This window comes from Heteronotia binoei, chromosome 2 (genome assembly GCF_032191835.1).
Source record: "Heteronotia binoei isolate CCM8104 ecotype False Entrance Well chromosome 2, APGP_CSIRO_Hbin_v1, whole genome shotgun sequence".
Lineage (NCBI taxonomy): Eukaryota > Metazoa > Chordata > Lepidosauria > Squamata > Gekkonidae > Heteronotia > Heteronotia binoei.
This window is the reverse complement of record NC_083224.1, coordinates 14,393,793-14,409,080: the sequence shown is the minus strand read 5'-3', so window position 1 is coordinate 14,409,080 and position 15,288 is coordinate 14,393,793. Positions and strand designations below refer to the sequence as shown.

The 15,288-nt window shown below is 50.1% G+C and overlaps 1 protein-coding gene across 4 annotated transcripts in view; it reads left to right on the top strand.

Annotated features, from left to right (window-relative positions):
- Positions 1–5,394: 5,394 nt before the first annotated feature.
- LOC132567527 (sterile alpha motif domain-containing protein 10-like) overlaps positions 5,395–15,288 on the top strand; it is a 90,292-nt gene continuing 80,398 nt past the window's right edge. For 2 of the 4 annotated variants that reach the window (XM_060233211.1, XM_060233210.1), the window contains exon 1: positions 5,395–5,552. In XM_060233211.1, the coding sequence (XP_060089194.1) occupies positions 5,522–5,552 (31 nt within the window). In that variant the 5' untranslated portion in view covers positions 5,395–5,521. Of the gene's footprint in view, positions 5,553–6,109; positions 6,211–15,288 lie in introns of those variants that run through there. The other 2 variants (XM_060233208.1, XM_060233207.1) reach the window with 1 other exon arrangement.

The window sequence follows — 15,288 nt, the reverse complement described above, 5'->3', positions numbered from 1 at the left end:
GAAAAAGCGCAGCAGGAACATATTTGCATATTAGACCACACCCTGACGCCAACCCAGCCAAAACTATGTTCCTGTGTGCTTCTGCAAAAAAAAAAAAAAAAGGCCCTGCATGCTCCAAATAGGAGTCTATCTTCACCCGCAAGTCTGAGGGTGCTCCTAGCTAAGATTCCTAGCCCCCTACCCCACTATTTTGTCTTCCTAGCCTATCAAAAGGTAGACTCTAAGCTGTTGGAGTCAAGGATTTGCCCTTTCCCCTCTGAATTGTAGGGCTCCATGTAAGGGGTCTTTTTAACTAACTGTTTCCCCAGATTGTGAACGTCACGAACAGCAGCAGGCCCTTTCAGAGGTCCAGGGAGGATGGGGGGCCACTTCCAGCGTTCAAGACCAAGAACCATAATTTTAAATATATATATATAAATTTTTAAAATTATGGTTCTTGGTCTTGAACGCTGGAAGTGGTCCCCCATCCTCCCTGGACCTCTGAAAGGGCCTGCTGGCTGCTCTTAATGACGTTCACAATCTGGGAGAACAGTTAGTTAAGAAGACCCCTTACATGGAACCTTACAACAACCCTGTGAGGTAAATTAGACCAAAGCATGTGACTGGCTCAAGGTCACCCAGCAATCTTTCAGGGCCGAGACTGAGGATTTGAACTTGGGTCTCCCAGATCCTAGGATGCCACTCTAACTGCTGACACCACGCCGGCTCTCGTGCTGTGCAATGACACATAAAAAAAATATCAGGCACCGAATGCATGTCAATGCCTTCCCGACCCTCGTTGTAAAGGTGTTTAAATTGGGGAGGGCCCAGGACAAATGGCCCTCCTGTCCACCCACCCACCTCCCACCCATCTTGAATAGCAGCTCAAAACAGAGAAAGTGTTGTACGATGGTCAGAGCACCAGGTTGCAATCACACACACTAAATAATGCACTTTCAACGCACTTTCCACTGGATTTTGCTAGTTCACGTAGCAAAGCCCAGGTGCAAAGTGCATCAAAAGTGGATTGAAGGTGCATTGTTTAGTGTGCGTGAGCCTCAGACAAGGAACAGGGAGATCAGGATCCAACTCCACCAGCCAGGAAACCTGGGTGACCTTGGGCTGTTCACTTTCCCTCAGCCCGGCCTACCTCCCAAGACCGTCGTGAGGATGAAGTGGAGAACCCCCAGCTTCCTGAAGAAAGGGTGGATACAAGGGAGATTATTGAGAACAACAGAGAGAGCAGGGAGAGTTGGCTCGCTTAGTTTTATAGTGGTTTTTACTGATTTCAGTGCTGGAAACCAGGACAGACAGAGGATAGATTGGCCAATACAGATAGAAAGACACAGATAAATAGACAGGGGTCGACAAGACAGAGCAACACAAAAAATGGACAGACAGATGAACAAACACTGATAAACAGACAGGGACACAGATAGACAGAGACTGATAGGTAGACCAACACAGTCAGAAAGACAGACACAAGGGGGGAAAAAAGTTACAGGACTATGGTTTCCAGGGATTAGTTTTTTGTTGCAAAATGAATATATACCAAATAATCCTTATATGAAAAAACTGATTTGTTTTTAATGATGTTAAGGAAATATGTGTAAGATCTCTGTAAAGCACTACTCTAGACGTAAAAATCGCTATATTGTTTATTTTGGTTTTAATACGTAACTAGGAAACATTTGATGAAAATTTAAATTTAAAGGAAAAAAAGGCAGACACAGATAGAGAGGCAGACCAACACAGACAGACAGACACAGTGCTTTTTTTTAGAAGAACGCGGGCCCTGCGGGACTTTGAGCAATTCCGCAGGGCCTGCAAGACCATCTTGTTCCAAATGGCCTTCACAGACTAGAACTGCTAAGTAAGTTCGCCATCCAGGTAATAGCACAAATGTTTAATTTTACTGTTTTAGAATTTAATAGCTTTTAATTAATTGTGGTTTAAAACGTTGTTTTGTACTATGTATATTGAATTTTGTTGTTAGCCGCCCTCAGCCTGCTTCGGCGGGGAGGGCGGGATATAAATAAAAGGTATTATTATTATTATTATTATTATTATTATTATTATTGGAACGTAGTTCCAGCTGGTTTGGTGTCAGGGGCGTGGCCTAATATGTAAATAAGTTCCTGCTGGACTTTTTCTACAAAAAAGCCCTGTCTGAAACAATGGTGGTGTCAGGGGTGTGGCCTAATATGCAAATGAGTTCTTGATGGGCTTTTTCTACCAAAAAAGCCATAGATAGATAGATAGATAGATAGATAGATAGATAGATAGATAGATAGATAGATAGATAGATAGATAGATAGATAGATAGATAGATAGACAGACAGACAGACAGACAGACAAGGACAGACAAATCAACACAGGTAGGTAGAGAGATGACTGATAGACCAACAGAGAGAGATAGACAAGTAGACAGAAATGTACAGATAGAAAGATTGACGCAGATTGGTATATAGATGACAGACAGACAGAAAGGCAGATGAGGACAGGTAGGTAAATAGGCAGTGGATAAAGAAGAAGAAGAAGAAGAAGAAGAAGATATTGGATTTATATCCCGCCCTCCACTCCGAAGAGTCTCAGAGCGGCTCACAATCTCCTTTATCTTCCTCCCCCACAACACACACCCTGTGAGGTGGGTGAGGCTGGAGAGGGCTCTCCCAGCAGCTGCCCTTTCGAGGACAACCTCTGCCAGAGCTTTGGCTGACCCAAGGCCATTCCAGCAGGTGCAAGTGGAGGAGTGGGGAATCAAACCCGCTTCTCCCAGATAAGAGTCCACACACTTAACCACTACACCAAACTGGCTCTCCAATGCAGAGAGAGAGAAAGATAAATAGACAAAAATGTACAGACAGACCAACGCAAATATATACAGATATATATCCCGCCCTCCACTCCGAAGAGTCTCAGAGCGGCTCACAATCTCCTTTACCTTCCTCCCCCACAACAGACACCCTGTGAGGTGGGTGAGGCTGGAGAGGGCTCTCCCAGCAGGTAGGTATATAGATGACAGACAGACAGAAAGGCAGATGAGGACAGGTAGGTAAATAGGCAGTGGATAAAGAAGAAGAAGAAGAAGAAGAAGAAGAAGAAGAAGAAGAAGATGATATTGGATTTATATCCCGCCCTCCACTCCGAAGAGTCTCAGAGCGGCTCACAATCTCCTTTACCTTCCTCCCCCACAACAGACACGCTGTGAGGTGGGTGAGGCTGGAGAGGGCTCTCCCAGCAGCTGCCCTTTCGAGGACAACCTCTGCCAGAGCTCTGGCTGACCCAAGGCCATTCCAGCAGGTGCAAGTGGAGGAGTGGGGAATCAAACCCGCTTCTCCCAGATAAGAGTCCACACACTTAACCACTACACCAAACTGGCTCTCCAATGCAGAGAGAGAGAGAAAGATAAATAGACAAAAATGTACAGACAGACCAACGCAAATATATACAGATAGGTAGATGGACAAGCAGGGACAGACAGATCAACACAGATAAGTACAAAGGTACAAAGTATTTTATTGTTGTAGCCATAGGCCATAACAACCCAGCAAATCCCCCAAAGTATGCAGTTTACTTCTAGCCATAACAATTAAAACATTAAAAAAATATACAGTAAAATACAGAACTATGAACAAGATTTAAAACATAAATAATAAAACAAAGTGACAGAATGAGACTATGACTTGGCCAAAATTCTTGTATGGGTGGTTGTGGTGATCTTCCTTACGTCTGTTGCTAAAAAGATGAAAGTAGTCCCAATAGGTAGACAGATAAGAACATAAGAGAAGCCATGTTGGAACAGGCCAATGGCCCATCCAGTCCAACACTCTGTGTCACAGAGTGGCCAATATATGTGTGTGTGTGTGTGTGTGTACACACACACACACACATATATACACACACACATACATACTGTGGCTAATAGCCACTGATGGACCTCTGCTCCATATTTTTATCCAATCCCCTCTTAAAGCTGGCTATGCTTGCAGCCGCCACCACCTCCTGTGGCAGTGAATGTTATGACGGATGTTATCAACAAAGAGAGACAGATAAATAGCCAGAAATGTAGAGATGGACCAACACAGACCGACAGAAAGATTGACACAGATCGGTATATAAACGATAAGACAGATGTGAACAGGTAGGTAGACAGGACAAACCGATAGACCAGCACGCACCAGGACCGAATCTACCTTTTTTTTGAGGGGGGGGGCAAAATTAAAAAAACGATGCCCCCTTATTGGGCCATTCTATCTTATGGTCCCATAGAATACAATGGACTCCATACCCAATTTGGCGGTCCCCCCTTTTGTCAGCAGCCGGGGCAAGCATCCGCCTCTGCCCCCCCCCCCCCCCCATCTGGCCCTGACACACACACACAAACACAAAGACAAACCCAGACAGACAAACCCAGACAGACAAGCCCAGACGGATAATGGCTAGCCCGGCCAACACAGGTGGGTATCATATCATATCAATTTTATTTATATCCCGCCCTCCCGGCCGAAGCAGGCTCAAGGCGGCTGACAACACAGATCAATGCACAGGGCAGGGAGCAGGGTTCCCTCTAAGCTGAGTTAGTGTGGGCTAGCTCACGGATTTTTAGCCTCCGGCTCACACATTTGTTGTCTCCGCTCAGGAAAACTGGCCCCAGAGCACGCTCACGGATGCAGCAGCTCGCCAGTTGCTGCCAAGACTCTGCACCTTCCGAGGGAACCTGGGCAGGGACCGGGGAGACAATGACGCGACACACCCAGAGAGGCAGAGACAAACGCAGACAGGGAGACAGAGACCCGACAAACAGATTGACAGGGGGGGGCGGGGGCAAACACGTTTCTGCAACCAACCCACTGCACCCGCCGCCCCACCCCGAACGAGGCGCCCGGGCGCCACCCCAGCGGGGCAGCCGTGGGGTCCACGAGGTCAGGGCGAGGCCGGCTCCGCTAGGGGTCCGCCCCGACGAGACCCCTCCTCCCTCGGCTGCAAGGGAGGCGAAGATCTCCAGGCGCGGCGCTGCGCTCACGGGGCTTGCGGGCCGCATGGGCGGCGCCCCGGCCTGGCCCCGGCCCGGCGCTGGGGGGAAGGAAGCTTGCAAAGCGGCGCCCCCTGGCTGCCCGCTCCTCTTCCTCCCGAGGAGACCCGCCGCTGCTGCTGCTGCTTCCCGGCCAACTGGGTCGCCTTTCGCCGCTTTAGGGAGGGAGGGATCGCCCCGGGCAGGCCGGCGTAATCGCCTGCGGGATGCCGGAGGAGAAGGAGGAGGCGGCGGCGGAGACGGCGACCTTGGAGGGCGGCGGCGTTCCGGGGCGTGCGGCCGGCTCCTCCTCCTCCTCCTCCCCATCTCCTCCTCCTCCTCCTCGTCGTCGGCTGACTCGCGAGAGACAAAAGCCGGGCGGGAGGCGCCGGAGCAGCAGCAGCAAGCCGACGCGCGCAGCTCCCCTTTGCACGTCTGAACGCGGCCGCCCGACGCAGTGTCCCGCCGCATGCGCTTGCATGGTGCCCCGAGCCAGCCGCGGGGCGGACCCCGGCGGGGGAGGCGACGATGAATTGCAGCGAGCCCAAGGAGATGGAAGGTAAAAAGAGGGGGGAACCCCCTCTCCCCATACTTAGGGGGTGGGGTGGGGTGGCCGGCCCTCGACTGTCTGGCACCCTAGGCAAAGCCAGCTTCTTGCACACACACACGCACACAAACACACACCCCCTGCATTGACAAGGTCCCCAAGTCTCCTAGGGGCATCCCGAATTCGCGGACCCCCGGAAGGCTGGCGCTCTAGGCGAATGCCTAGGGGCAGGGCCGGCCCGGCCGGGAGGAAGGTGGCATCCGACTTGCTTTGCCTTGCTCCGTGCATCAGCGCCACAATCCTCGGCTCGGCCCCCTTTTTCGCAAGCGGGGCTTTCGCAAGCCCGGGCAGCGCATCAATCGCTTTGCATTTTGCATGTGCATTTTTGCATGGGCATGGTGCACCGCTGTGTTGTTCGGGCCAGCGTGGGAAAGAGGCGCGGAAGGTCGGGGGGGGCGGTGGACGTGCCTTGGGTTGGGCAACGGGGTGGGGAGGGGCGCCGCAGCCTGAAATAGCCGCCGGGCTAGGTTTCTGCAAAGGGCGAGGGAGGGGCAGGGCGACGGACGTGCGCCCTCGGTTGGGGAACGGTGGGGCGCCGCGGCCCGATAGAATCACCCGAGCTGGATGTCTGCAAAGATGTCTGACCTGGAAACCGTCGTTCCTCGCCCAGGTAAGGTGACGATGAGGTTGCTCGGGGCTGGGGCACTCGGCGTAAGCCCAGAGGCCCCGCTGTGCCTTGTGGTTGTCCTTAAGCTTTGCCGCTGAGTTTGATTTTGGGGTGTGTTTTTATGTGCCTTGAAACTGGGGCAGAAAGAAAAGAGAGCCGAGCGAAAGGCTGCCTTCTGCTCCGTGTTTACTCGAGAGTAAGTCCCACGACTCGTTAGCCAGTCAAGACTCGCAGGCGATGGTTCCGGTGGAGCATGTGCGAAGGTCCTTTGGCACGGAAGATGGGTGGTGAGTTCGACTTGGAAAGGTTGCAGGTGCTGGGGAAGGGGGCGGGCAGGGGTGCCGTGACCAGCTATGACTTCTTCTTTTTTTAAAAAATGCAATATTAAAAAACCTTTCTGCCAAGCAGATGCACTTGCTGCCCAGGGTGACCTTTGGAGAGAAAGCAGCATTCATCCTGTGGAAAGCGATTCGTACTCTGCACGGGCTCAGAGGCTCTGATTGCTTTGCTGCTCTTCCGTACGTTCCAGGGGCTTAGCCCTAGGCAGCGATGCCTTCCACTGCGCTGTCTCTGGAGCGATATGCCCTCTAAGCCGTGGAGTCTTGCGAGCAACAAAAATTCCGCTTTCTGAGCTACCGCCGTTAAAGTTGGGAGCTGCTGCAGAAATTAGCCCGCTTCCTGAGCGGAGACAAAAACGCGTGACTGTGAGCTGGCTCACACTAACTCAGCTTAGAGGGAACGCTCTGGAGTGCTTCGAGAGAGCTCTGGAGCAGAGGACAGACTCGCGGGCTAGAGCCGTGAAGGAGAAATAAAGGGTGGGATGAATTTGGATCTTGCAGCTAGATCTTATCCGTGTTTACAGCTCTCACAGGGTGTCTAAGGAAGGATGTTTTTCCCTGGTGACTGCGTGATCTTCACAAGTTCACACTTCAGCATTTTGGTTCAAAAGGGCCGACTTCCAGGCAAACACGTTTCGAAGCGAATGCTGAGTGAATTGTCTATAGCTGCCTTCCCCCCCCCCCCCCCAATGCTCACTTATGGGATAGACTCGCATCGGCTTGCGCAACAAGACGATGGAGCACCGGAATTAATTGCAAAGGGCAGTAGGACGTGCGCGGACAGCATTTAAACTATCGGCCGAACGCAGTGCAAATATCAACAGCTAGTGCTTAGGCAACCGGGATGGGGAGATGAAGACACTTGAGGGTTATGCTCGAGATCTCAATAATGCGGTTCCGTTATCCTTTAATGCTCTTTAAATACCTCGTTGAGCTCGGAGTGATGGCACAAAGTTAGTGCACCTCGTGTCTCTGTGTAGAGAGCAGTTTGGTGTAGTGGTTAAGTGTGCGGACTCTTCTCTGGGAGAACCGGGTTTCATTCCCCATCCCTCCCGCTTGCAGCGGCTGGAATGGCCTTGGGTTAGCTGTAGTTCTCGCAGGAGTTGTCCTTGAAAGGGCAGCTGCTATGAGAGTCCTCTCAGCCCCACCCACCTCACAGGGTGTCTGTTGTGGGGGAGGAAGGGAAAGGAGATTGTAGGAGGCTCTCTGTCCTTGAAAGGGCAGCTGCTGGGAGAGCCCTCTCAGCCCCACCCACCTCACAGGGTGTCTGTTGTGGGGGAGGAAGGGAAAGGAGATTGTAGGCCGCTCTCTGTCCTTGAAAGGGCAGCTGCTGAGAGAGCCCTCTCAGCCCCACCCACCTCACAGGGTGTCTATTGTGAGGGAGGAAGGAAAGGAGATTGTAGGCCGCTTTCTGTCCTTGAAAGGGCAGCTGCTGGGAGAGCCCTCTCAGCCCCACCCACCTCACAGGGTGTCTGTTGCGGGGGAAGAAGATAGAGGAGATTGTAAGGTGTTCTAAGTCTCTGATTCAGAGAGAAGGGCGGGGGTATAAATCTGCAGTCGTCTTCTTCTTCTTCTTCTTACGTGTTTGTGAGTTGAGCGGGGCTTCTCGTCAGCCTCTGCCACAGAAATGGGATAAGGGCTACTCCGCAGCTCCTAACGCTCGCAAAGGGGCTGTGGCTTGTCAGTAGAGCATCTCCTTCGCACCCAGAAGGTGCCAGGTTTGATCCCCAGCGTCTCCAACTGGAAGGACTAAGGCGGGAGTTAATGCGAAGGACCTCTAGCTAAAAGTCATTGTGGGGTCTCCGTCGATGATATTGTCCCGGTGGGACCGGAGGTTGTGATTTAGTAGAAGACTGCTTTGTGGGTTCATGCGGTACAGGGTTTTGGAGTATTGCAAGCACTTTGTGTACATGTAATACATGGAACAAGCGGTGCCAGGGGGAAAGGCAGAATTGGACAAGTTAGAGCCGGGATGTCAAACATGCAGTTCGGGGGCCAAATCAGGCCCCCCGAGTAACTGGCTGTCGACTGCTTCCTTCTCCCTCTTTCTTGCTTCCTTCTGCATAACAGTTTGCTTTGCAAGGCATGCTCAATTGCACAGGAGCTACAGGGCAAAACCTTTATTTTCTCCATTGGCTTAGGCTCCTCCCTTGGGAGGAAGGGGGGGGAAGAAATAACTTGCTTTGCCAGGCTCTCTCAGTTGCACAGCAGAACTACTGAGCCAAGCCTCTCTTCCTTCTGTTGGCTGAGGCTCCCCCCTACCCCAGTCCCCAGGGAAGGAAGGAAAGAGCCAGAGCTTCCTTTGCCCAGGTCCTTGGATCCCATGGGAGTAATACCAAGAAAGTATGAGCGCTAACGTTTTAAGTGTGTTTTAAGTTTTTAAAAATATATATATTTGTGTTTGTGTTCTTTATAAAAATGTATATCTCTGCTACCTAATCTTTAATAGGTACATACATGACCCAGACAAACATGGCTCGGCCAACCCAGCGTGGCCCGGCCCAACAAGGTCTCATTTACGTCAGATTCAGCCCTCATAACTCATTTGTTCGACACCCCTGAGTTAGAGCCACAGGCAAACTGGGGCACCAGTCCTCTGGGAGGAATGGTTCTCTTATCTGATATCCTTGGGAAAGCAGGGTATGGGGCAGCTGTTTTGGCCAACCTCCTGGTTTGCAACTCTTCAATTTCGGTACAAAAGTTCCCTCTCTTGACGTGCAGAATAGGGAGGAAAAGACACAACAGGTGGCCCCTTAGAATCATAGAGTTGGAAGGGACCTCCAGGGTCATCTAGTCCAACCCCCTGCACATGCAGGAAACTCACAAACGCCTCCCCCTAAATTCACAGGATCTTCATTGCTGTCAGATGCCCATCTAGCCTCTGTTGAAAAACCTCCAAGGAAGGAGAGCCCACCACCTCACGAGGAAGCCTGTTCCACTGAGGAGTTGCTCTAACGGTCAGGAAGTTCTTCCTAATGTTGAGCCTGAAAATCTTTTGATTTAATTTCAACCCGTTGGTTCTGGTCCTACCTTCTGGGGCCGCAGAAACCAATTCCACACCATCCTCTACAGGACAACCCTTCAAGGACTTGAAGATGGTGATCCTATCACCTCTCAGCCGTCATCTCTCCAGGCTAAACATCTCCAGCTCCTTCAACCTTTCCTCATAGGGACTTGGTCTCCAGACCCTCACCATCGTCGCCCTCCTTTCCAGCTTGTCTAGATCCTTCTTAAAATGTGGTGCCCAAACTGAATACAATACTCCAGGTGAGGTCTTTACCAGAGCAGAGTAAAGCGATACCATCACATCACGTGCTCTGGACACCTTTGGGGTGGAGCCGTGATTGTATCCATCTATCCCGTGTGTGGGTGTAAAACTGAGTTTTCATCCAGGACAGTAAGCTAGGTTGAGCTAGCACTGCATATATTATTTTAGTAATCTGTAGAAAACCCTTGTAAGGTGGGTTGGCATGACGCTACTTACAGTAGTTTGCAGTTGACAGGAGATATGAAGCTTTCTTGGCGAAAGTGTAACAAGGCATATCGTAAAGAAGTCACATAATAATAAAAATATAAAAACTCTGGTATAGCATATGGGGGAGGGAAATAGATTATTGTGTTGCTCTAAACTGCAGCTTACCTTGCTTATCCTGAGATTTGGTCCTTTCCTTAGTAGCCAGTCAGACTTGCGAGCGACGATTATCCTGAAATTTGGTTCTGCTCACAGCTCATGCACTTAACCAGCCAGTTGGGTGTAGTGGTGAAGTGTGCGGATTCTTATCTAAGAGAATTGGGTTTGATTCCCCCCCCCCCACTCCTCCGCTTGTAGCTACTGGAATAGCCTTGGTCAGCCATAGCTCTCGCAGAGCTGTCCTTGAAAGCTTCCGAGAAAGCCTCTCAGCCCCACCCACCTCACAAGCTGTCTGTTGTGGGTGAGGAAGGTAAGCCGCTTTGAGACCCTGAGATTCAGAGTGAAGGGCAGGTTATAAATCCAGTATCATCGTAATCTTATATTGTATCTGCTCCCTTGGGCAGATGAGCATTTATAGAATCACCTTTACCTCAGGGGTGTGTTACCCTTTGTGGCTTACAGAAGTGTGTATGCCCACAAAAGCTTATACCCAGAATTAAACTTGTTGGTCTTAAAGAGGCCACTGGATTCAAACTGTGTTCTATTACTTCAGACAGGGGTGGCCAAACTGTGGCTCAGGAGCCACATATATTTCTTTCACACATATTGTCTAGCTCTTGAAGCCCCCACTGCCCTGTTGGAGAAGGCCTCTGCCTCTTAAATCACTTCTCCAAGCCAAGCCAGCTGGCAGCTTGGAGGGCATTTAGAGTGAAAGTTGCTTTCTTTCCATCTATCCACCCTCCTTGCCTCCCTCCCTCCCTCAAACAGCATCTCTCAAACATAAGAACATAGAAGCCATGTTGGATCAGGCCAATGGCCCATCCAGTACAACACTCTGTGTCACATAAAAACAAAGGAGAAGCCCATGTTGGATCAGGCCAGTGGCCCATCCAGTACAACACTCTGTGTCACTCAGTGGCCAAAAAACCCAAGTGTCATCAAGAGGTCCACAGTGGCGCTAGAAGCACCCAGAATATAGAGCATCACTGCCCCAGACAGAGAGTTCCGACAATAAGCTATGGCTAATAGCCACTGATGGACCTTTGCTCCATATATTTATCCATTCCCCTCTTGAAGCTGGCTATGCTTGTAGCTGCCACCATCTCCTGTAGCAGTGAATTCCACATGTTAATCACCCTTTGGGTGAAGAAGGACTTCCTTTTATCAGTTTTAACCCGACTGCTCAGCAATTTCATTGAATGCCTATGAATTCTTATATTGTGAGAAGGGAGAAAAGTACTTCTTTCTCTACCTTCTCCATCCCATGCATAATCTTGTAGACCTCTATCATGTCGCCCCGCAGTCGACGTTTCTCCAAGCTGAAGAGCCCCAAGCGTTTTAACCTTTCTTCATAGGGAAAGTGTTCCAAACCTTTAATCATTCTAGTTGCCCTTTTCTGCACTTTTTCCAATGCTATATCTTTTTAAAGGTGCGGTGACCACAATTGTACACAGTACTCCGAATGAGGCCGCACCATCGATTTAGACAGGGGCATTATGATACTGGCTGATTTGTTTTCAGTTCCCTTCCTAATAATCCCCAGTATAGTGTTGGCCTTTTTTATTGCAATCACACACTGTCTTGACATTTCAGTGAGTTATCTACCATAACCCCAAGATCTCTCTCTGTGTTGGTCTTTGACGTTCATGTCTTGTGGCTCTCAAATATTTGACATTTATTCTATGTGGCTCTTGCATTAAGCAAATTTGGCCACCCCTGTCTCAGACCAACTCAGGTACCCACCTGAATCTATCATCACCTGGTGAGTCCATTACTAGTGTGAGATTTGAACCGCGATTTCTCTGCTTTGGCTGAGTCCTGGAGGGCATGCTGGCAGGTAGATGGCTTGATGGGTATTGCCTTCTCTTCCCTGCGAGGAAATTCACACTCCATGCCGCGTGTGCGGGCAGGTTGGTGAAGAGAGAGCAACGTAGCTATTAACCTGCGCAAGAGAGCCATCAAAGCAAAGCCAAGCCAAGCAAATCCAATGGAAGGCGGTACAGTTAGAACCACTGCGAGGAAAGCAACAGAGAAATCCCAACGGGATATAGAATTCCCCTTGCAAAACCAAGTTTGGCGCTGGGGCTCAGTGGCAGAGCCTCTGCTTGGCATGCGGAAGGGTTCCGGGTTCCATTCCCAGTGTTGCGAGAGAAAAAGGCGGGGCAGAATGTAATGTGAAAGACTTCATCTTGCGACCCTGGAGAACTGTGGGAAGGGGCTGTGGCTCAGAGGAAGAGCCTCTGCTTGGCATGCAGACAGTCCCAAGTTCAATTCTTGGCTTCTCCACTTTAAAGAGCCAAGAAGGAGCAATAAGCTATATATATATATCAGGGTGCTTAATGCAAGAGCCACATAGAATAAATGTCAGATGTTTGAGAGCCACAAGACCTGAATGACAAATGTGGGTGGGTGGGTAGGTGGAAAGATGGAAGGAAGGAAAATGGGGGAAGGAGGAGAGGTGGAAAGAAAGCAATTTTAACTTGAAATACGTTTTCCGAGCCGCCAGCTGGCTTGGCTGGGAGAAGTGATTTAAAGAGAGAAATGTCTTCTCCACGCTGGCCAGTGGGGGTGGTGGGGGCTTCGAGAGCCACATAATATGGGGGAGGGACAGTGGCTCAGTGGTAGAGCATCTGCTTGGGAAGCAGAAGGTCCCAGGTTCAATCCCCGGCATCTCAACTCAAAAGGGTCCAGGCAAAGAGGTGTGAAAAACCTCAGCTTGAGACCCTGGAGAGCAGGGGAGGGACGGTGGCTCAGTGGTAGAGCATCTGCTTGGGAAGCAGAAGGTCCCAGATTCAATCCCCGGCATCTCCAACTCAAAAGGGTCCAGGCAAAGAGGTGTGAAAAACCTCAGCTTGAGACCCTGGAGAGCGCTGCCAGTCTGAGTAGACAATATTGACTTTGATGGACCAAGGTCTGATTCAGTATAAGGCAGCTTCATATGTTCAGTATTTGTGAAAGAGCCACATGTGGCTCCCGAGCTGCAGTTCAGCCACCCCTGCTATATATGTTGTCCCAGTTCCTTAGAGAAAGAGCGGGATTAAATGCGCTAGACTAAGGGTGTCGAATTCATTCGCCATGAGGGCCAGATCTAACATAAATGGGACTTGGGGGCCGGGCCATGTCAGGCCAGGCCATGTATATACCTATTTAAAATTAGGTAGCAGAGATAAAAACTATTTAAAGGACGCAGACAAACACGATTAAACTTTTAAAAAAAACACTTAAAATAAAGCATGCTTAAAACATTAACACTCATTGGTCTTAAAGGTGCTTTCTTTGTATTTCTCCCATGGGATCCAGGGAACTGGGCAAAAGAAGCTCTGGCTCTTTCCTTCCTTCCCCAGGGGATGAGGTGGAGGAGGAGCCTCAGCCAATAGAAGGAAGAGAGGCTTGGTTCAATAGCTCTGCTGTGTGACTGAGAGAGCCTGGCAAAGCAAGCTGTCTCTCCCCCTCTCCACCCCAAGGGAGGAGCCTCAACCAATGGAGAAAATCGAGATTTTGCTCTGTAACTCCTGTGCAATTGAACAAGCCTTGCAAAGCAAGCTGAGATGCCGAAGGAAGCAAGAGAAGGGGAGAAGGAAGCAGACAGGAGCCAGTCGCTCGGGGGCCTGATCGACACCCCTGTGCTAGACGAAGTTATGAAGACTTTCTTACACTGTTGCTATGACTTAATAGGATGCCAGTTCCTGAAATCCCATGAAGCGCTGCCTGCTGAGTCAGTCCCTTGATCTAGGGTGATATTGCCTGCTCTGGTTGGCAGCAGCTCTCAAAAGGTCTCAGGCAGAAGTCTTCTGCATCACCTGCTCCCGGGGTCTTTATTTTATTTTTTTTATTTAGTAGATTTATAGTCCGCCCTTCCCCATAATGGGCTCAGGGCGGATCACAATAAAACAGTAAAATCCAACGATAAAATCATAAAACTGTAGAACAATCAATAAACCATCAAATGATGCAGCATGAATGGTACAGCGCGTATGGGGAGGGACGGCGGCTCAGTGGTAAAGCATCTGCTTGGGAAGCAGAAGGTCCCAGGTTCAATCCCCCGGCATTTCCAACTAAAAAGGGTCCAGGCAAATAGGTGAGAAAAACCTCAGCTGGAGACCCTGGAGAGCCGCTGCCAGTCTGAGAAGACAATACTGACTTTGATGGACAGAGGGTCTGATTCAGTATAAGGCAGCTTCATATGTTCATAGGTTACAATACAGATATCCTAAACGTCATAGATGTCAGAGCTGTAGACCTGATATCTGGCAGTCCGTGTAGGGAGGTCTGCTAAATCAGTGGTCCCCAACCTTTTTGGCATCAAGAACCAGTTTTGTGGAGGACAATTTTTTGACGGACCGGGGGTGGGGGTGGAGTGGGGTGCGATGGTTTCGGGATGACACAATCGTGCATTTTATTTCTGTTAGTTTGGTGTAGTGGCGAAGTGTGCGGACTCTTATCTGGGAGGACCAAGTTTGATTCCCCACTTGCAGCTGCTGGAACGGCCATGAATCAGCCGTAGCTCTTGCAGGGTTGTCCTTGAAAGGGCAGCTTCTGGGAGAACTCTCTCAGCCCCACCCACCTCATAGGGTGTCTGTTGTGGGGGAGAAAGATAAAGGAGATTGTAAACCACTCTGAGATTTGGAGCGGAGGTTGGGATATAAATCCAATGTTGTCTTCTTTTTCTTACATTGTAATATATAATGAAAGAATTCTACAACTCACAGCTCGGTTGCTAACAGGCCACGGACCAGTACTGTCCATGGATCGGGGCTTGGGGACTTCTGTGCTAGATGATGTCAGCAGTAAAGTAAGGACGCCCACTTGCCTAAGCCAAAAAGCTGGCAGAACAGCTCCGTTTTGCAGGCCCTACGGAATGGTAGTAAGCCCGGTAGGAAGCTTTGAACGGAAGATGCTGGGGATTGAAGCGAGGATCTTCTGAGCACAAAGCAGAGGCTCTGCTACGGAGCCCTCTACTGAGTCGGTTTGTTTTCTTTGCCGCCGATTTCTCTGGGTTTCGCTTCTTCCACATGAGCAGGTGCTGTGGGAGGAAGGTCGCACCCCGGAACCACACCCTCCCGGGGCAGCTCAGCAATCGCTTTCTCGAATCTTTGAGCTCAGCCCGTGGAT